Source organism: Bactrocera neohumeralis, chromosome 4 (assembly GCF_024586455.1).
Source record: "Bactrocera neohumeralis isolate Rockhampton chromosome 4, APGP_CSIRO_Bneo_wtdbg2-racon-allhic-juicebox.fasta_v2, whole genome shotgun sequence".
In the NCBI taxonomy this organism is placed as follows: Eukaryota; Metazoa; Arthropoda; class Insecta; order Diptera; family Tephritidae; genus Bactrocera; species Bactrocera neohumeralis.
In genome coordinates, this window is record NC_065921.1 from 42,080,383 (window position 1) to 42,103,131 (window position 22,749).

Below are 22,749 nucleotides of genomic sequence, written 5' to 3' on the forward strand. Positions count from 1 at the left end.
GTTTCAGTAGAGGAATTATTATTGCGCTTAGCGACCATTTATATCTGGCAAAGCAGAATAAATTAAATGAAGATTTTGTCTTTCTGGTGATAATTTGGCTAGTTCTCCTGATGAACGCCGTTGATTGGAAGTTTGTGCCACTCTCAAATTGCTCGTGTTTTGCGATTACCCGCCGAAGGGTAAAGGTAAATTGTATCAGAGAAGAGTTAACAAGTATTTAATAACTCTATTAAAAAAATTACCGCTTCTGTTCGGGGATTTGGTCGACGTTATGTTTTCTTATCGTTGGTTAGGAAAGATTCTTTTTCTTTACTAGCGTAGATACAGCTTATGTGGTTGTAGCCGAGTTCACAACAGCGTGCCAGTCGTTTCTTCTCTCCGGTATTTGGCGAAAAATGGAGTTCTTCCTTTTCCTTCTCTTCCACTAGTGGATACTGAATCGAATACTTTCAAATCTGAATTGTACTCATCCAACCGGACAACATGACCAAGCCAGCGTAGCCGCTGTCTTTTGTTTTGTTGAGCCATATACAGCTCATCTTTTCATCGGCTTCGGTATTCACCGTTACCAATACGTAAAGGACCACAGATATTCCGCAAAACCTTTTTCTAGAACACTCCTAACGTCACATAACAGGATGGAAATGATGAGGGACTTTAAGAGTTCCGTGTTTGTTCGTCGAGAGAGGACTTTACTTCTCAATTGCCTACTCAGGCCAAAGTAGCACCTGTTGCAAGAGTAATTCTGCTGGATTTCGAGGCTGACATTGTTATTGCTGTTAATGCTGGTTCCAAGATAGACGAAATTTTCTACGACATCGAAGTTACCACTGTCAATAGTGACTTGGGGGCGTGGTTATTGAGTCTTCTTCTTCTTCTTAATTGGCGTAGAAACCGCTTAAGCCTCCTTCTCCACTTGGTCCTTCCAGTCGAGAGTGCGGTGACTGTTTGTTTGATGACCAGAGATGACCTATATGCTTCGTTTCCTTAACAAGTCTGGGAAAATCAGAACTAACGGCGTGGTTATTGAGTCTAATGATATCAATATTATCGGCGTACGCCAGCAGCTATACATTCTTAAAGAAGATTGTACCTTCTCTATTTAGGTCTGTAGTTCGTATTATTTTTTCCAGCAATACAGGGATTGTCCGGAAAGCAATAGGACTCAGTCGATTTAAAAAAATTGATTGAACCAATCGTTCAAATTCTTCAAAGATTTTCAAATTAGGCTCCTTCTGTGTCGATGCAGCGCTGCCAGCGCGATTTCTAACATTGAAGGCGTCACGGAACGCATTCTCCGGAATAGCCTTGAGAGCCGAGATGCATGCTGCTTTGATCCTCTCTGCCGGCGTGTGCCACTCGGAAGATTACCTCTTTGTCTCAGGATTATACTCTAAGATCCATGGCTCCTCACCTGTGATAACGTTATTCGAAAATTGGGGGTCACTTTCACACGTGTTCAAATTTTCTTGGCACACTTCCACTCGCCACAATTTCTGGTCGTCAGTGAGCACTTTTGGGACCACCTTCGCACACACTTTGCGCATGTTGAAGTGCTTCGTCACAATGTCATGAACCACAGATTTTGATAAATTGAACATCTGGGCAATTAATCAAATCCTTAGTCGACGACCTGAGTTCAAAATTTTGCGCACAGCAATCTCTTCCCGGTCCTCCAAAAAGTCTGAGTGCCACCGAAATACACCACTTCTTGCTAAAGTAACATCTGAGTAAGCCTGCTTGATCATATCAAACGTTTCTGTAGCAGATTTACCGAGTTTCACACAGAATTTAATCGCGTACCTCTGCTCTAACGAACGCTGCATTGTCTTCTTGCTCCACTCACAGAAACACGTCGAGCGAAAATGTTTGTCCTGACTCGCCAAGTGCTCGGAGGCAACTGACCAGCCGCTCGTTCGTTAGCTAGGAACGCCCTCTACCGAAACTAGTCGGTGCATGCACGCTCCGAAGTACATTCGCGGTGGAAGAAAATAAGTCCTATTACTTTCCGGATAAACCCTGTAGATTGAAGAAGTGGCACAATAGGAGTCTCTTTAAGGAGTATAATGAAGCCAAGCAGTTACTACGTCGACGACTTCGTACAGTATGCCGACCGGACTTCGGACGCAACTAACTTCCGACAGGTACTGACCGCCATTCACACTGGAATTATCAACACCTTCACCGACTCCCTTCCGGTGAATGGCCTTCTTGGATTCAAACCACCACACATCGCAGACGAAGAGCTCGAGTTGCGTGAGAAACGCGAGTGACCCTAGCGCAGCTTCGTTCTGGATATTGGAGCAGGTTAAACTCCTACTTGTCCAGAATAGACCCCGACATATCTAATATATGTCCTGCATGCAACGAATCTCCGCATGACACTAGCCACCTCTTTGCATGTCCTGCCAAACCCTACTCATCTAACACCCCTTTCCCTTTGGTCCGACCCCGTCGAAACAGCACGTTTCCTGGGCCTCCCACTAGATGACGTCGACGACAACATGGATAACCCTTACCATCCTAACGGGGATTGATATCCGTTAGAACTACAAAAACAACGTAGGAGTCGCTTTATCTGAAACCTCGCTTGTTATCGAACAAATCGGAGAGGTTCTTCCAAATTATGATGGAGTTTTTTATGTTTCTCAACGTCAGTTTACAAAGCCATATTTGTTTTGGGGATATGTCAAATGTAGGCATAGCGGCATAGAGGCAGTTCCTTTCATGCTTTCATCCGACTAAATTTTACAAAGAAGCTGATGCATGCCCCTAGTCTGTTCTTCGCCGTCGGCTTGAATGGCACAGAACAGCCGGCAATCTATCGGCCCCCGCCGCTTTGTTGTTCTTCAAGCGGGTTCCGAAAGATTACATCCATATTGCTTTCTTGTTCTGGAGTCATAATCATCCCAAAAAAGTTAAAAGAGAAACTACAATATTTTAATTTCTTTATAAATCGTTTTATTTATTTTCTTTTCTCGTTTAATGGCTTTTTAAATTTTTTTCTTTGCGATTTTGTTCTTTTCACGCTTAACATCCTTTATATGTGAGTACATGCATCATATGTATTTAAATATATATTGTAATAAATGTATGTATGTATATTATAAAAAATTTAGTTTACTCTTGCAACGCACATACATATGCATCATAAATATCGTAGGTACGCAAAACTAATAGTATTTTAAAGCGCTGCGCTTAAATTACAGTAAAAACAAGCCTATAACAAAAGGAAAACAATGCTAATGACATGCAATTACATTCATAAATAACAGCTAGTATAAACATACATATGTATATATGCAATCGCCCTATATTGTTTGTAATGATAGCGCCATATTTTTATTTTGTATGTACATATGTAATAGAATCGCATAAAATTGATTTATATGAAGTAATAAATAAATTTTGTTATCAATATATATGTATATAAGCATTCTGAGTATATATGTTTGTGTGCTTATGAGTGTATAATACATACAAATATGGTGCTTTAGTAATTTTGATTTTAATTTTGCTCTTTATTTTCATTTTAAAACAATTTAATTTTTTTTCTAGGCTTTCAAATTTTTTATTAATTGTTTCATTGTACATATGTATGTGTGTGTATGTCGGCATGGTTTTAATGGAACTTTGCGATTACATGTGCATGCATATCGACGCCGAGGAGACACGCTAAACTTGAGTTGCCATTGCAAATTCACACTTACATTTATAAAATCTAAGCATTGCTCAGCAACTTTTGGAGGCACTGTTGCGACATTTCACCTTAAATGATTCACTTTTGCAACATTTAATGATGCACTGTTGCAACATTTCACCTTTAATGGGGCTCTGTTGCAACATTTCATCTTTAATGATTCAATTTTGCCATCAACAGGATTTCTAGCAATAAAGTACTTTAAAAGTGCCTTTTAATTTCGGTTTATCTCGTTTGCCTCCACGACACAGACACGTTTGCATTGGAACAAATTGTTTAGGCTTCTCTTGAATTTAAAGCTAAGTGTACACTAATCCTTTTTATATTAAATATGTAATTTATAACATGAGCGTATTATAACTAAGCAACTAACAATTAGATTTTTGCATATAAAACTAATACATAGGAGTAATTAACAGCTACATTTGTGGTACATAGTACATGAAACGCTTACAGAATATACTTATACAGTATGTATGTAAAAGAGAGTATTCGCAAAGCGCTAAGGCAAAGTATGATTATAAATCTTAAGTCGTTGTATGAACTAACAGTAAATCGTAATTTAATTAATTGTAAGACTAATTTTAGGTTAATCGTAAGCAAATTAATAACTACATTAAACATGTATTTTACTGGGCATTTTAACTGATTAACGGAGAGAGAAAAAGAGCGGAAAATGAGAAATGCAGTACGAATTATAATAATTTTATACTCAATAAATTTGCTTCAAATTTTAACAATTTCCACATTTTTTTAACATATTTTACGATGTGGTTGGAAAAGTAACAAAGATTGTGTTAATGGCGTACTTTTTTTTTTAATTTATAAGCTATGTGGTGTTGGAAATGTCGCAATAGTCATTACTTAAGTTGAAAATAGATTTCTTATAGATTTTTCAATTGCAAATAATGGCTACTTCAAGAGAATTTATTTCAATCTAATTCAATTAAGTTTTAAAAGCAACGCAAATAATTAAGGATACAAAAATAAGAAATAAGTTTTTCGAGCCACAAACAAATAAAGTTCTTATAAAAAATGTGAGTTAAGTTACCGCAGGCCTTAGGTTTCAATCTGCATATTTATTGTAATTCTAGTGGATGTACTTGTATGACAAAGAGTTACAAAATCTATTCAAAACTACATATAACCTGTAGATTGTCCACAAAAATTTCATTATATTTACATTTTGGAGGTTTTTAAATAAGCCGCGTATTGTTTTAAGTTTGATTCAATGGTCAAAAGCAAAAAGCCAAAGCACAAATTCACATTCAACTCTTTCTCGCAAAATTATTAATTTAAGGCAACCAAATGTTTTAAGGCAATTTGCGAATATTTGAACGCGAAATGTTTTCAAATTCGAGTTTAGCGGTTATTCCCGGTGACCATACACAGTAATTTTTTAATTTAAAGTATTCTATAATTTTTCAGCTACAATTATTGTTCTTAAAAAACAAATATTTTTAATCTCACATTAGCTCAAATTGTACTGCAGCATATTAGTTGTAGACTCACATAAATTGTGAAATATTTACTTTCAAAAATACATAAGTACATATTGAAATCCTCACTCTCCTCTATTGACCTTTCTCTCCGTACCATTAGCAAGCACTTGCTTTATTAAATAAGTACAAATGTATGTGTGAGTAACAGTTAAAATGCCTTACAAAATTGTTGTATGAAAATTTCGTGTAAATAATTTCAGAAATCTTCAGCTAGAAAAAAAATTAAAGTAATCTTACAATAAGAAAGTTGCTTTCGTTTTGTTCCATAAAGAGTTTCGGTTGAGTTTCCACTGAGTCTCCATTGAGTTCGTTACGTCCGTTTATGCGGACAAGTATCAGTCTTTAAAGGATTAATTCTCGTTTGTAAAATGATGTGCTGTCTGCTCAACAGCTTTCATATGAGGCTTGCTGTTTCTGCTATGTTTCGAGTAATTTGTAGACAAGTTAAATAAAAGCAACAAACATTAAACAAGCGCTGAGTATGTAAACTAAGCTACACCAAGAAGAGTATATAGAGCGGGGATTTCATGCTGAACACGATTCCACAGAAATTGGCAATCCATTGAAGCGCGTTGCCTGCGTTGTAACAATTCAAAGTAACCGCTACCCGTTGCATTTACCGTAATTTCATTATAGCACAATTAAACACCCCGACACTAGCATGCCACACCCCCGTTCGTCTGCCAAATCAAATCACTCGAACGACATCAAATTGATGGGCAGCGGTTTGGGTGCACTGCGTTGCATGGCCACCTTGCAAATGGAGGCGGTCCAAAGCTGTGTCGCCTGCGCGCTATCCGTGCGAAACTTGTAGATTGTACCCAATGTGCGATGATAAAGCTCAAATGAGTTTTTATGCTTAGTATTATCGACGACTTGTGCGAACCAGCCCTCGAGCGGACACACTTTGCACGGTTCGCGCTTGAAGTCGCTACGTTCGCTGCCTTTGAATGATTTGGGCGGAAAGTACACGAGCGAATTAGCCCAAATCTGTAGCCAATAGCGTTGCCAAGAGGCCACAGCGGGCTTACGGCCCTCCTTTTGCACCGTCTTCCGACGCACACAACCTTGCACACAGTTCTCCGGATCGAGCGTGGGCGCATAGATGAGCTCCAAATCACTGTTGTGGCAAAGTGCGCCCTCAACGCTATCATTCGAGGTGGCATCGCCGCTACTCAACATATTACTGCTCTGCTCCAGCACCGAATCGTCCAGTAGATGGCGCGCTTGCTGGTGGCTGAGCACACTGTAGTCGTGCAGATAGTGTTCGTCGCCGTAGCCGAGCATTAGCGTGGGATTGCCATAGTTGGCGCTGTCGTTGTGCGAATGTGTGATTTTACCGAAAATGCTGAAAATGGTGGAAGGAAGGAAGAAGTGATTAGTTTGTGGTGGAAACATGCTTGCAAAATTTAGAAATAAATAAAACTTGTTTTTGTACAACGTTTTAATAGAAATTATTTACAAAAATATACTGTGAGTCAAACTAAGTATACGTACGGCTGCAGGTTGCAACTAAAAATAATTGTAAATCAATAAAAATATAATTTTTCTATAATGGATATGAAATTCTAAATCTATTAAATAAAATTAAATCGATTTTTTAAGCGATTTAGCTTTTAAATATTTTGATATAAAAGAGAGATAGTTTAAGTCTAGTAAAATGGACACCATTACTTTTCCAAAAAAGCAATTTGGATACAAAAAGAGCTGAGTCTCGATCAATTTCTGCAGTTAATAGTTTCTGGAGGAGGAAAACAGACTTACGGCAACATTAAGCAAACACGGTTGCGGTTGATTTGCGGTTAGCCGACGTAAACGGTGGCAAGCCTGGTCAGGAGGGATTTGCTTTGTGTTTGATAGGAGAGACAAGGGATCGTCTACTATTAGCTACTACCGGCCAAGCTCCTAACTCAAACCTGTGCTATAAACAATTGAACTGTATGAAGGAAGCAATTGTCAGAAGTGGCCAGCTTAGACAAACGCCAGGCTACATACATCAAGAAAGATTAGCCAGCAGCTCCTTAGGCTTAGTTGGGAGAAAACCGGCTGTCCCAATTTTTTGCCAATAGAGTGGCATTATGAAATTACCTTGAAAATAGCAACAAGTCATCGAACAAATCGGTAGATATATTATATATTGGACTAAAGTTGTATATTTCTAATTATGCCAACCTTCACTTTAATGCTAAACAATGTTTTTAATCCTCCTATAAATATTTAGAAAAGAAATGTAGAGTTCGTAATACAATGTTATGAAATACCAAAAATAATCGACAAATATAACTTAGACAAAGCAGTTATCTAAAAATATATGTAAAAATTCGTGAAACGAGGTACCCAAGGGCATATTATTGTATATTGAAGGTTTGCATTGATTGAGTAAGATATTAGCTTTATTAGCTGATTGAAAAATAATAATAAAAAATAAGCTGAAAGCCGCATAACACATTTTTAAGCCAGACGACATAATTTTACCACTACAATATAAAGAAATAAATCATGCAAGGATTTCTGAAAAAAAAAGTTAAATAATATAAGTAACTTAAGAAATGATATGCATTGCCAGACTTTCAATTGCTGAATTATATTATCAAAATGAAAATTTTTGGGACATATTGGAGGTATATACATTATGGGAACATATTCTTATTTTTGATGGGAACCAATTTATTGGCCTCTGAATAATATCATTCATTACGATATCAATAAACTTTTTTTCCGTTTGAAAGTATCGATATTTCTGCATATACTTATACATATAATATAAGATAATGAAATAAAATAATATTTACATAGAAAGATATTTACAGAAAGAGAAACTAACCGTTTGCAATACATTTATGTAAGTTTTGAGGATATCCGTAATGGCATTTATTTTGTACCACTTGTTGAAGAAATAATTTCTAGCGGTCTAAGAGTACCCTGGCGAAATAAACACTAGTTGTGCATAACGTGGAACTATGAATTGATCGAGTAGTTATGTGGAGGATGCGATATATGTAAGTGTGCTTTTAAGGTGCGATGCAAGTAGAGATTCTTTTTTCAGTAGACTTTCTTTGACAGATGACGCGTGATTCGTGTCAAGCTGTCATGTTAGTTTTTTTCGGTATTCTTTGGCATTTCATCATGGTAAGACTTACGCCTAAACAACGTTTACAAACCATCACCAGCCTTGAGATCCAGCATTCACTATTGGATAATATTCGATCGAATAGACCACGTCCAGCACCCAGGGTAGCGGAGTGTGTACACGAATACCGTGGAGAGTCGATTCGGCGTTGTTCGCAGCAACTCGGATTGATGTATGGAACGATTTGGGACAAAGAACAACCGGAAGAGCTCACATTTCTTCCAGGAAAAACTACGGTTTAGTGTGGTTTGTGGGTCGGTGGAATCATCGGTCTATATTTCTTCAAAAAAGATGCTTGCGAGAACGTAACCGTCAATGGCGACCGTTATCGCGCCATGATAATCGACTATTTGATGCCTGAAATTGAAGCTCGTGACCTCAGCGACATTTAGTTTCAACAAGACGGCGCCACTTCAATGAGCAGATAATTTTACGTTTTGGGCCGGCCGTTTGGCCACCAAGAAGTCTAAAGTCTTTACGGATAATCCCGCTTCGATGCAGGACTTGGAGCAAGACATCACACGCGTCATTCATCAGTTACTAGTCGAAATGTTCGAACGAGTCATCGGAAATTGGACTCAAATTTGAAAGAGATAATCTTCAAATAATAAATGCTAAAGAAGTTCTTTCGAATGATAATAAACATTCTCCACTAAATATAAAGTTTCTGTGCTTTTTCTTTAAAAAAAAATAGGGAACAACAGAAAGTGGATAAAGGTGAGCGAAGTGAGTTATTGAACGTCCACGTTGCATGTTCCAGTTGTCTCAAACAAATTGTTCTGATAGGATGGAATATAATTATTTTCATACTTCAATTTGAGAAAAAACCCACTGTTTTTAAAGTCGTTTGCAAATACCCGATACCCTAACGTTGTAATATTGTATTTGGAAGTAGTTTTTTGAATCTCATCGAAATGGGAAAGTATGGCTGAGATTTTTTTTTGCTTTACATAAGTATATATTTTGCCCTTGCTTATAAGATAACTAGGTTACTAATACCAGAAACCGCTTGAAAAATAAATAATTATCGAAACGTTATTTTTAATATAATAAAATAAACAAGGTTAACGAAGGGAAACAATTCAATATTTCAAAGCTTTGCAACGAATGAGTTAAATCTTTAAGCAATGCAAAAAAGGCGCAGAAATTTAACAAGCAGCAATAATTAATTATGTAAAAGTGAAATTAGAGCACAAAAAGCAAAATGGTATTGTAATTTGGAATACGAACAAAATGTTATGTATCAATTTGCACTCACCGACTGCATCTACAACGCTTATTCGAAATGGTGCCAATACCGGGTGCGATCATCAGAATGGAGCACTGACATTTGTGATAGAAATTTCGCGGCAAGCTCGTGCTGCGAAATCTGCCAGCACGCATGACAATGTCATACAAAATAATAATAATGAATTAAAGCAAATTGGTTTTGTTTTGGCAGCACACAATCGTTGTAGAATTTCGTTCGCATATTTGTTTGGCCGACGCACGCGACGTTTAATGTAAAGTATGTTTGTATGTACATCCAATTGCATGATGTGGTGAGTTAGTTAAGTACACAGATACAGAGAGAGAGAGAGTAAGGAAGTAAGAAAGATTGCATGATGGGTGTGTCGTTTGCGTTGCAGGTGACAGATGTTAGTGAGAAGGCATTTCAAAGAAATACAAAAAAACACAAATTGTAAAATTACAAGTGTTATATAAATACAAATACAAAGTACTTTTAATTTGTTAAAGGCAAATGTTAGTATAGCAATTGTTAAGTAGCCAATTAATGTGAGACGAGCGACGCTACTGAGACGCCATTTGTGTGCGGTTTAGAACTTACTTCGTGCCCAGGCTGCGACATTTGCGATGGCCGGGTATGAATTTAGTGCCGCTACTGTTGGCGATGCGCATGGAACCGATCGTTTTGGCGGGTGAGAGATTCAAGCAAGCCAGTGCCGGTGTGATGGCGTCTATATTGAAAGACTCCTTCGAGCTGCAAGACGATGAACTCGGACCGGACGGTGAGGCGGGCTCCAATTTTAGGGATTTTCTGCAAATAAAAAAAATGTTATTATGCATAATGAACAAAATCAATAATAATAATAAACTCACTTGTATTGATCCTCTTCGAAGATGTTCTGCAACTCCTCAATATAGCGTATGGATGTCAAATACTTTTGTGTTGCCTCAATTGGCATTATATGCGTGTAGTCTGACTGTTGATAATTGGCGATAACGCGCAAAATATTATTCATTTTATTGCGGCGTTGTTCGGGTTCGAGACCGCCCTTATGTGGATGTGCCAAATCAATATAAATTAGATCGGTCAGGAATAAACCCAAATAGGGTATGCATGGTAGGCGTAGACTCTCCAAATAGGCACGTAAATTCTCCCAATTATTTTGATCGCTGAATATATCGCTTAGTCGTTCAAATGCTTGCCGATCCTTTTTGGAGAGACAAGCCCAAGTCTTTTTCAAGCGGAAAATGCTGGCACTTTGCATGGCGGAAATGATGGCGAACAGCGAATGCAGATTGTTCAGTTCGTGCAGTTTCTTGGACACCTGTTGGAAGACGAAATTTGAAGAAATACATTAAATCATTAATATAAATTTTATAAAAATATTTAAAAATTCTTTTTATTGTTAATAATAAGTAAAGATAATTTTAGTAACTAAGTGGATGGAAGTAGGATGAAATATAAAAAAAAACTTCGAAGAACGCTGCCGTATTTCGGTTACTAGAACCTAACTGGCGTGGAAACATTAAAATGAGTAGTAGTAATCAGTAAAACAGCAACAATAACCCGTCGGGTCTGAAATTTCTAGTCGGCTCTCATTAACGAAGGTTAACTGTTCTCATGACAGTCGAGTCTACGTAGCCGCATTTTTTATGCGGCCAAAGAAGTTTACTCCGCAGAAATCTGGCGCTACAACAACAACAACAACAAATCGAATTTTCATCCGACAAAGAACGGCCGATAATTATCCAAAACGATTTGTATAATTGGTTTTATAACGCTACAGCTACCAATTCGAAAATTTCCAAAACAGCCGCAAAATACCCTTATAATAGGTTGTCAAAAAAGTCTTGCGGTATTTTCGCAAGTTGGCGCTGAAAGCGCTTAGTTCTAGTTTTATTCGTCGCATCGGGTCATGCTATACCTTTTTGGAAAGCTCATTTCACGCGCTAACACGTGTTTGATTGATTGTCGTGAGTTATAGCGTCGCAAACATTGAGCAAAATAAAGAGAAAATACGGCATATTTTACAGTACTACTACGATAAAGGCAAAAATGCATCTCAAGCCGCCATTAAAATTTATGCAGTTTATGGACCCGATACAGTTTCCATTTCCACCGCACAACGATGGTTTCAACGTTTTCGATCTGGTGTAGAGGTGGTCGAAGATACGCCACGCTCCGGAAGGCCTGTCGTCGAAAATTGCGATAAAATCGCTGAATTGGTCGAAAGAGACCGGCATAGTAGCAGCCGTAGCATCGGTCAAGAGCTGGGCATGAGTCATCAAAAATTCATTTCAATTTCAATAAAAATACCGCAAGACTTTTTTGACAACCCATTATATACACAATTTATGAGGCATCTAACCTCACTAATAGTATCTAGCTTAATGTTTTAATAAATTAATCATAAATTAAGTAAAATAATGAATCACAATAATTAATTAACCTCACTAGTAAGTACCTCCAAGATAACCAAATTTATACAAACTTTCCCTCACCTTAATGAAGTGTGTCAGTATTTCGGCACGTTGCTTTGGCTGTTCGCCACTCAATATTTCCTGCACAGTCCAAAAGCTGGTGTGGTTGAAACGTTTCGTAAATGCAACAATATTCGGTGTGACGACGTGTTTGTCCTTCTTCGTCCAAGCGCAACTGGTCAACTCGTCCGGTTGTATGGCAGCGAAGATGGGAAAATCCAAGAGCGTAATCTGATTGGCCAACTCATCAGCCGGCACGCGTAGCGCATTCAAAATGACTGCATCCAAATTGTTCATAGACGAACGTGCGGGCAGACTTTGGCTCTTGCCGGGCGGTGGTGCGGTGCTGCGAGCAGTATAGAAAACAGTATGATTAGACAGATAAACTTACAAGATGACACATTGCACATATGACACACGAGCTAATTAAATGAATAGCTACTTACCCCACACAGTAGTAGCAACCCGGCGAGCCCGGCGATGAGGACAACGAATTCAGGCAGCCGATGGAATTCTTGCGACGACTACTTTTCACATGCATTGTCTTGCTAGCGATTGCTTGCGTCAACTGCTCGGCATCGAATTGACAACTCTGCGTTGAGCGTGTGCTATCCTTGCGTGGACGCATGTAGGAAATGGTTGCGGCGCCATCATGACTACCGTTACGCCCACACGAATAACGTTTGGAATTGCGTAAGCCGGCTGAGTGTTGTTGGCCGCAATTGCTCATCGAATTAGTGTAGTCGACGCGGTGATGCTGTGGCTGTTGCTCCTGTTGTGAATTCAATTGTTGTTGTTGGGACTGTTGCTGTTCTTGTTGTTTAAGGTGTTGGTGATGATTGTTGGCGGTGTATGTTGTTGGTGGCGCCATGCAACCGCTGCTAGCATTGGAATGAGTGTCACTGCGCGGCGAATCTTCACGTAAATTTTTATAGATATACTCCTCACCCAGCTACGAGGATAAATGTGAAGGTAAGTAGGTATTTTTACAATAACAAGTGCGAAAGCCTATAAAATATGTCTTAGCGGTTTTATTACTTACTTCAACGTAACGCAAACTATCCGCCGATAATTCTCTTGAGATTTCCGAGTAACGCATCATGGCATGTGGGGTGTAGGGAAATGCATGCGGAGGCTCCGCAATGAAGGCAATGGATAGAATAACACACAAACGCTATGTACGTAGCGGTAAAATAACACACAACGTTGAGTTTCACACTATTGGCAGGGTGTGAAAGGGTCTCCTTTGTGTCTGATGCAATCACGTGTACAATGAAGTCACTCAGGCGTAAAGTGATATCTGTAAAGAGGGAGAAAAAATTTAATTTAGTTATGAACAGAAACAAAGCATTTTTCACATTGAATGAGCGGAATCAAGATTAAAACACCATATAAGTACATAGGTATATAAATAATAATTTTGAGAAATTGAATAGAAAATAAATCGGCATAAATTTAATTAATCATTATAGTGAGAAGTAAGTAGGCTTTACGTTCGGTGGGAGTCAAATATTAACAGGTTCCCTGTCCCCATACAAAAATTAATTTTTAACGGTACATGTCCAACACTTATTTTTGAAATTATATTGCTGCAGGCGTTTTTATACTATCCCACACATTTTGACAGCGATATAACGGTAACAAAAAATTTGTATCAGCTATGATACACGAACGTGTTACTACGAAGTTGAATTGCATAAGCTCAATGTATCATCAGTGATACATATCATATATTTTTTAATTTATTTGTATATATATATCATATATCATATATATGTATCATATATGATACATGGACGCTGTACACATGGTACATGAAAATAATTTTGTATCACATGTGATACATTGGAAAAGGAACCTGTTAATTACCCGCATATCCGTCAGATGTATAAAATGTATCGGATAAAATACAAAAACCGTTAAAAATATCCTTTGCACTTATTGTATTTTCAGGAACATACCTATTTTTTTCAAATAATCGTACTAAAGGTTAGCAGTATATTCAGCATTTGGAGACTAAAGGAAACTGTAGACCGATCTTATCAAGTTTTGACATTCCGTTAAGTGATTAATTTTAATTAGAAAATCTACGTATTGACCGACACATATATTATGACAAAAAAATACCCGGAAGGTCACTCCTCCGGGGAAAAGGCAAAGAAACGTTGTAAGCCTGCTAACCCTACACATCTGAGACCTCTCTCCCTAACTACCTCCGACCACGTCGAAACAGCACTTTTCCTGGACCTTTCGTTGCATGACGTTGGTGACAACTTATCTAATCATTACCATCGTAACGGGATTAGGTACCCGCTATAACAACAACAATAACAGAAACAATGTGGAAACGTTTCGTCGAGTCAGTGAACGGACCCGAATTTTAAACCGGCCATAATTTATATAGGAAAATGTTTAAAGAAAAAATAATATGTTCAAAGTTAAACAAAAAATTTCATTAAATTATCGAAAAAACTTAAAACTAATAATATAACAGTATTTTTAAAAAATAAAACGGAATAATTATTTGAGACGATATTTTGCTTGCATTGAAATAATATAATTTGAAAATCGAAATTTATACAACTTATAACCTGTAAATAAAACTAATATGTGACCTGGTCTACGAAAGGAGAGCTAACGTGCGAAAACTAGTTTTCTGGAAAAAGCTGTTAAAAATAATCGTCAGTTTCTCGATATCTCATTAATTGTTCTCCTTTTTTTGACACCTAAGCCCCCTTTCCGTAGACCAGGTCACATATATTTATGAAATTTTGCATTTTTATTTTATTTATTTTTCATTTATAAATACAAATATATTCTTTAAAATTATTTTAAGCTCTTTATTTGGTTCATTGCCGATATTTATGCAGCATATTTGCATTTATTGCATTTTCTATAATTTATGCTCACACTTTCGACGCTTTACTTTAAGAGTGCATTGTATATTTAGCGACCCACAAAGCAGCTAGGGAGCCAGCGTCATTCAGAGGCGATAATAAATTCTGACTTCAACGACGGCGATACCGACGGCGACGAAGTAGCAAGACAAACGGACCGCTTTCAACGGAAGCAGAAATAAATGGCATGCTTGTTGTTTTTGTTAGTGCAATTCAACAAAACCTAAAAGGAGTACAATGTTCACTATTTGCATATGCGCATATTGTACAGAGCTTACATTTGTGCGCACAAAGTAAACATACCAAGTACATTGTGTGTATGTTGGTGCGCTGCGGTTTTAAGTGATAAGCTCAACTCATGCTTTTCCTCAAACCAATTTTGATTATCGTACATGAGTTGCAACTTTTATATGATATTGTGCGTACATACATATGGATGTGTGTGTTTTTATGCGTGTGATTACAAAGTGAAGTTTTGTTTCGAATTTTTCCGCATAATTTTGCTTAAGTGGCTTAAAATAATTGTGATTTGAAACAAAGAACTTTTTTGAAATAATGAAAGTTTGATTTAATGAAAGAAAAGCCTTTTGATTGCCGAATGATAGCTTATGTTGAAATAAATTTCAGTGAAATTGGGTTAATAAATAGCGTTAAATCAATTAAAATTAAGTTAAATCAAAGGTAGGTAAAATAGTAAAAATAAATCCAGAAAATCCAAGTACCGAGAGTTGAAGAGGGAAACGGGACGCATTTGCAGAAAAAAATGAGAGGGACCGAAATGCGTGAGTACAAAAAGCTTGAAAAGGTGGCCCACAGGTGTAATGCTCGAAAATTCGACTTAAAGTTGAGGCGACTAACAGAAGGTTTTAAGACCGCAGCAAACTATTGTAGAACCCCCAGAGGTGATCTAGTAACTTATGCCTAGAGCATACTAAAATTATGAAGGGAATCCTTCTTCAGCCTGCTGAAAGGCAGTGAAGGCATAACATCAGGAGATGGTGAACTCGATTCCCTAATCGATGACGGTAGCGGACGTTCCATTGCTGGCTATGAAGAAGTTCGAATAGAAATTACCCGTCCGAAGAAAAACAAACGGGGGGGGGGGCAGGATTTGCCGGCCGAGCTATTCAAATACGGCGGCGAAGAACTGATAAGGAGCATGCATCAGCTTCTTTGTAGAATACGGTTGGACAAAAGCATGCCGGACGATTGGAATTTATGTGTGCTCTTCTAAATCCACAAAAAGGGAGACCCCACAATCTGCGCCAACTACCGCGGGATAAGCCACCTCAATATCGCATATAAGGTTCTATCGAGCGTATTGTGTGAAAGATTAAAGCGCACCGTCAAAAAACTGATTGGACCTTATCAGTGTGGCTTTAATCCTGGAAAATTAACAACTGACCAGATATTTACCATGCGCCAAATCTTGGAAATGACCCGTGAAAAGCAAATCGAAACGCACCAGCTCTTCGTCGATTTCAAAACTGCTTTTGACAGCACGAGCTGCCTGAATGCCGAGATGTCTGAGTTTGGTATCCCCATAAAACTAATACGGCTGTGTAAACTGGCGTTGAACACTACCAAAAGCGCCATCAGGATCGGGAAGAACCTCTTCGAGTCATTCGATACCAAAGGAATTTTCAGACCATTCTCCGACTCCCTATCGTGTGACTTCTTCAATTTACTGCTGGAGAAAATAATTCGAGCTGCAGAGCTGAATAGAGAAGGTACAGCCTTCTAGAAGAGTGTACAGCTGTTGGCATACGCCAGTGATATTGATATCATTGGCCTCAACAATCGCGCCGTTAGTTCTGGTTTAACTAGACTGGATAATAAAGCGAAGCGTATTGGTTTGGTTGTGAACGAGGACAGGGCGATATATCTCTAGTCATCAAACAAACAGTCGTCGTACTCGCGACTTGACTTACCAGTTATAACTTCGAAGTCGTAGATAATTTCGTCTACCTTGGAAGCAGCATTAACACAAAAAATTGGCAATTGAGAAGTAAAGTCCTTTCTCGACAAACAAAGACCAAAACTCTATAAGTCACTCATTATTCCCATCCTGCTATATGGTGCAGAGGCATGGACGATGACAACATGTGATGAGTCGACAGTACCGTTTTTCGAGAGAAAGGTTCTGTGGAAGATTCATGGTCCTTTGCGCATAGAACGATGAGCTGTACGAGTTATACGACGACATTGACATAGTTCATAGTTCGTCCGTATGGATGAAAACACTCCAGCCACCTCCACTCCGTCGGAAAGACCAGGTAGAGAAGGACCTGGCTACACTTGGAAACTTTAATTGGCGCCAAACAGCTAAAAGAAAGAACGACTGACGCGCTATTGTAAACTCGGTTATAACCGTGTTAGCGGTATTTGTGACAAAAGTCTTTTCGAAAACTGACCAGAAACTCTAAATTCTAAAACTCCCATATTTGACTGGGCGTTGACTAAGTTGAAAAAATTTGTTTAAATAAGCCAATAAACTTACTATAATTATTAGCCATGTACATACATCGGGTGATTTTTTAAGAGCTTGATAACTTTTTTAAAAAAAAAAAAAAACGCATAAAATTTGCAAAATCTCATCGGTTCTTTATTTGAAACGTTAGATTGGTTCATGACATTTACTTTTTGAAGATAATTTCATTTAAATGTTGACTCATGTGGTTTCAACAAGATGGCGCTACATGCCACACAGCTCGCGATTCTATGGCCATTTTGAGGGAAAACTTCGGAGAACAATTCATCTCAAGAAATGGACCCGTAAGTTGGCCACCAAGATCATGCGATTTAACGCCTTTAGACTATTTTTTGTGGGGCTACGTCAAGTCTAAAGTCTACAGAAATAAGCCAGCAACTATTCCAGCTTTGGAAGACAACATTTCCGAAGAAATTCGGGCTATTCCGGCCGAAATGCTCGAAAAAGTTGCCCAAAATTGGACTTTCCGAATGGACCACCTAAGACGCAGCCGCGATCAACATTTAAATGAAATTATCTTCAAAAAGTAAATGTCATGAACCAATCTAACGTTTCAAATAAAGAACCGATGAGATTTTGCAAATTTTATGCGTTTTTTTTTAAAAAAAGTTATCAATATCACCCGATACAATATTTTCCCACACTATAAAATAGATTAAAAAAATTGGTCGGCCGGTAAATATTGGGCCGCCGCTCCCAAGACACGTGCGTTATTAAAAAAACGCGCCTTCTTTAACAATATCAATTAGTTATGACATTTTCAATAAATATTTACAATATTACATATACATAGATAACATATACATATAGGGCATAAAGTTGATGCCCCATAAAAGGCAGAATTGCCCACTTGTTTTTTCTTTTGGAGTCACGAATTTTGTACACGATTTCCGGCACGCGAATGTCCATAGGCTGGGAAATAGCGAACATTAAATTAAACTGTGTAAATATATATATATATATACTTGTACATTTGTGCATATGTATGTATACATATGTATTTACGGTTCGAGCCATTAAAAGTGGCCAAATCGACTAACAATAACGGTCAATGTAAACTTACAAATACAACGGCGATTGTTATACAAAATGCTCGGGCAAAATAACAATGAAAATTTGTTTACCTTTCCGATACTGCGTTAATTCTTTTATTTTAAGGAAGCGATGAAAATATAGCATACCATTTATTGTATGAATTTTGTTTTCGAATTGAAATATAGAAGGCGTGTAGCAGCCAACACCGACTGTTTGATTACTTGTTTACCAAGCACTTTCGGCAACGGTGCGCTGGGCTCGGCTGCTTCCATGGTTTTGTTGAATGGTTCGTTAACTGACTGCTTAGCGGACGAAGCAGCAAACAGTTGTAAGTTTTGAAAATTTGAATATTTTTATACCCTGAACAGGGTATATTAAGTTTGTCACGAAGTTTGTAACACCCAGAAAGAAGGATCGGAGACCCTATGAAGTATATATATAAATGATCAGTATGCCGAGCTGAGTCGATTTAGCCATGTCCGTCTGTATGTCTGTATATATACGAACTAGTCCTTCAGTTTTTAAGATATCGTTTTGAAATTTTGTAAACGTCATTTTCTCTTCAAGAAGCTGCTCATTTGTCGGAACAGCCGATATCGGACCACTATAACATATAGCTGCCATACAAACTGAACGATCGGAATCAAGTTCTTGTATGAAAAACTTTCACATTTCACAATGTATTTTCACAAAAGTTAGCGCAGGTTAATCTAAGATAATAATGTAATCTCCGAAGAAACTGTTCAGATCAGTTAACTTTAGCATATAGCTGCCATACAAACTGAACACATGGTTACTAAAAGAAATGCATAATGAATAGTATATTAGCTTCGGTGCAGCCGAAGTTAACGTTTTTCTTATTTTTGTTAAAAAAATACAGATTTTGGCATTTTTCAATATAAGTCATTGTTAGCACTCATTTAGAGCCAATAGAAGTATTACCAGTGACATTGCTTCATGAAAGAATCAGGCGTAATCCCCAGAAGACACGCGTATATATTTCTAGATTTGGTTTTTTGAAGAAAGAAAAATGGATAAAAAAGAATTTTTGGCAGTCATAATGACAAGTTATTATTTTTAAGTGAGTCTAATCTCGCTCCCTCTCTTTCAATACCATAACAAATTTCAACCATAATTTCTATAACTTTTTAAAGGAATTCACCGTAACTAATGTAGATATGGAAGACTAGAATTAGAAACGCTAAGTTAGGGGGTTACATGGGTTTACGGGTTTCAAAAAATCGTTTTTTACTGTCTTATTAAATTTTACAACACCTCTAGAAATAAAGCTTTCAAGTTGGTCCGAGTAATAGTTTCCGAGATACAGCCTTGAGAACTTGTGCGCTCGGTGCTAGCGAGGCTAAGTGTGCCGTTTTGAAACGCGTTTCACTTGAAACTGTGTTTTTGAAGTCGGTTGGGAAGATTTCTCGAGAACTACTAGACCTATCTTCATAAAACTTTACACAGGTCTTTGAGATACAATTCTTAAGGACTTGGTCGAAGGATTTTCAAAAAAAAATGTCGCAAAATTTTCACTTTTTTTTTTAAATTCTGCCAAAAATCCAATTTTCAGCTTTTCTTTCCTTCATCCAAGTTCTAAGTTAAGGTTTTAACAAAAACATGCATTTTTTCACTTTAGATGATCTTGTAAGGAGTTATCCTGCCTGTTATCCGATACAAATTCTAAATTTTTTCTGAGAAAATACAGCTCAAATTGTACCACTGTGCCTCTTGTGGGCTGCATGATCGCGTTTTATTGCACAAACACATACTTATGGGGCGCAAAAAGCGCATTGCCAGCCAAGCGGAGCGCAACAATAAAAACATAATCGAGCGCTATAAACATAAATATAAGGAGAAATATATAGCATATAATACATATGTACACATATATACATATATATACTATATATATCTGTATATATGCAATGTACTACCAACCAAATTGAGGAAATGCAACCTGACAGAAATAAACCCGAGAATTATAAACTAGCTGTTGCGGCTCAGCAACCAGAAAGCAAGAAGCAAAGAAAAAATATAAACAAAACTGTCTAAGCAGACGGAACGAACCAAAGCAGCGTTACGGCAACACCGAGTGGCACGAGCGTGTGGTAGATACCTTGGTGGTGGTGGCACAACAATATGCAGGTGTTGGTGGGGGTGATGATGATAGGCGTCATCTGCACTAGACCGTCGTTACGCAACGCCAAGCAAAGTGGTTGCACGTCATGGCAACGATGACGCCCTCGCCCCGCTCCCCAGTGTCTAGTTCCAGCGAACTAAGTGAGGTAGCTGTCTCAAATTAAAGACAAAAGGGAAACTTGCAAACACGCCACCGCGCTAAATGGTGATTCATGCCAGCGCATAGATTCAGTTACACTTGCGCTATAACTTGTTGTTGTTAGTTACTTACATATACATACATATATGTATGTGTATGAGTTACATGTTCCACTCAGCTGCTAAGTGGCTTATGGGTCATTTGTTGGTTTGGTTGACCGAGCAGTTCGGTCAACTGTTGGCTGTTTTGTTTTACGCAACGGACGTGAAATATTGATTGCGAAAGCAGAGTGTGAGCGCCGTCAAGTATGCTTTGCTAGTGATTCAATAATGGAAGTGCAAATGTAGAGTAGAAGAGAAATGTCGGATGACTGTAATACAATCAACTAACTGACTTTTGACGGCTATTTAGTAATCAGTTATGCAGTTATTTGCTGTTATAAGGCTTGTCTACTTATTTGTTGTAGATATAAGTGGCTATATTTTGTATAATATTCTTTGGAAGGTCTCCATGTTTTACATATCTAAGACTTGCTGAACGGAAAACAGTCTGAAATTGGCGCTTCTCAGTAGATCATTTCAAGAGTTGCCAAATCAAGCTTACAAGTTTAAGGAGTTTACGGGTTTCAAAAAATCGAATTTTTTTAAATACCTTTAGAAGATTATCCAAAATTTTCAAGTTGATCCGAGTAATGGTGTCGGATATACAGCCTTGAGAACTTGTGCGCTCGAGGCTACTCAACCGATTTTCATGAAATTTTACACAGGTCTTTGAGATACAATTCTTAAAGACTTGGAAGAAGGATTTTTTCGACAACTATTGAAAAAATGTCGAGAAATTCTAACTGAAACTATCATTTTTTTATAAAACTCTCTGCCAAAAATCCGATTTTCAGTTTTTTTCCTTCGTCTAACTTCTATGTTAAGTAAAGCACGTATTTTTTCATTTTAGATGATCCTGTAAAGCAGGCGCATCTGTTTACCGATTGGTCACCAGAAATGGCGTCGCAATAGTGGAGTTTAAAATATTTTTTTCCAAAAATTTAGAATTTCTTTGTTAATAGTGTATGTGATGTGTGGTAAAAAATTGTTAAAAAAAGGCTACTTGTTTATCCGACAAAACCCATGTAACCCCTTAAAAAGTTTCCTAATAATAAATCAAAAATTTTCATTTGCAAAAATATCTACTAAACTAACTAGTTCGATCAAGAACAAGGTTTATCTTTATATTTCGGGATTTGGCAACCCCAGTGTTGCAATCTGGCAACTCACAACTTCATCGGAAAGTTTGACATTTACGTTTTGATATATGAGCGCTATTTATGTTGTTTACAGTAACTTATCGATGATGTTAATACAATTTTTGCCGATGAATCAGGAACAAGTTTTTATCGATAGTATGGTGAATTCATTCGCGGTTGTAGATCACTCCAAGAAGAGTTTCGTGAAGGTCGTCCAAAATCAGCTGTTGTTCTAGAAATATTTAATGCTGTGCGCAAACTGATATTGTAAGATCGTCAAGTGACCTATCGTGAGATTGCAAAAACTATAGACATTCAGTATTGCATGAACATTTTATTGCGAAAAAAATTGTTACGTTGGATCCTTACAATTTCTCAATCGCTCCAAAAAATGCTCATATCGATTAGTTCAAATAAATGTTCAAAGATACGATAGAGCTACTTCGAAGACAGGCGAATACTTTATTTATACTTTCCATGAAAGTTTTACAGTTCATTTCGACCGTTTTCTTGACCAAAAGAAAGACCAGAATTTGAACCGGGATCAATGTCAAAAAGAAAATATCTTCACCAATTACTTTAAGTTATAATATCTAACTCTTCTAGTGGCGATTTAATTAAAAAAGTTAAGGGAAAATTGTTTCAAAAATCGTCATTAAAACTTTCGAGATCGACTAAAAACTTTCGGTTCATATTTAAGCTACGAAACGGGTTACTACCAGAATCGTCCCAAAGAACCAAAATTTCATCAGTCATGCTAGGGGT

General features: G+C 37.5%; 1 protein-coding gene across 3 annotated transcripts in view; it reads right to left on the minus strand.

Annotated features, from left to right (window-relative positions):
- Positions 1 to 3,352: 3,352 nt before the first annotated feature.
- The window catches only part of LOC126755881 (ras-specific guanine nucleotide-releasing factor RalGPS1), a 45,352-nt gene continuing 25,955 nt past the window's right edge, over positions 3,353 to 22,749 (minus strand). For 2 of the 3 annotated variants that reach the window (XM_050468598.1, XM_050468599.1), the window contains exons 2-7: positions 13,083 to 13,340; positions 12,487 to 12,992; positions 12,062 to 12,386; positions 10,433 to 10,884; positions 10,161 to 10,370; positions 3,353 to 6,550 (exon numbers count right to left, since the gene is read on the minus strand). In XM_050468598.1, the coding sequence (XP_050324555.1) occupies positions 5,896 to 6,550; positions 10,161 to 10,370; positions 10,433 to 10,884; positions 12,062 to 12,386; positions 12,487 to 12,992; positions 13,083 to 13,142 (2,208 nt within the window). In that variant the 5' untranslated portion in view covers positions 13,143 to 13,340 and the 3' untranslated portion in view covers positions 3,353 to 5,895. Of the gene's footprint in view, positions 6,551 to 9,590; positions 9,702 to 10,160; positions 10,371 to 10,432; positions 10,885 to 12,061; positions 12,387 to 12,486; positions 12,993 to 13,082; positions 13,341 to 22,749 lie in introns of all 3 variants that reach the window. The other variant, XM_050468601.1, reaches the window with a different exon arrangement.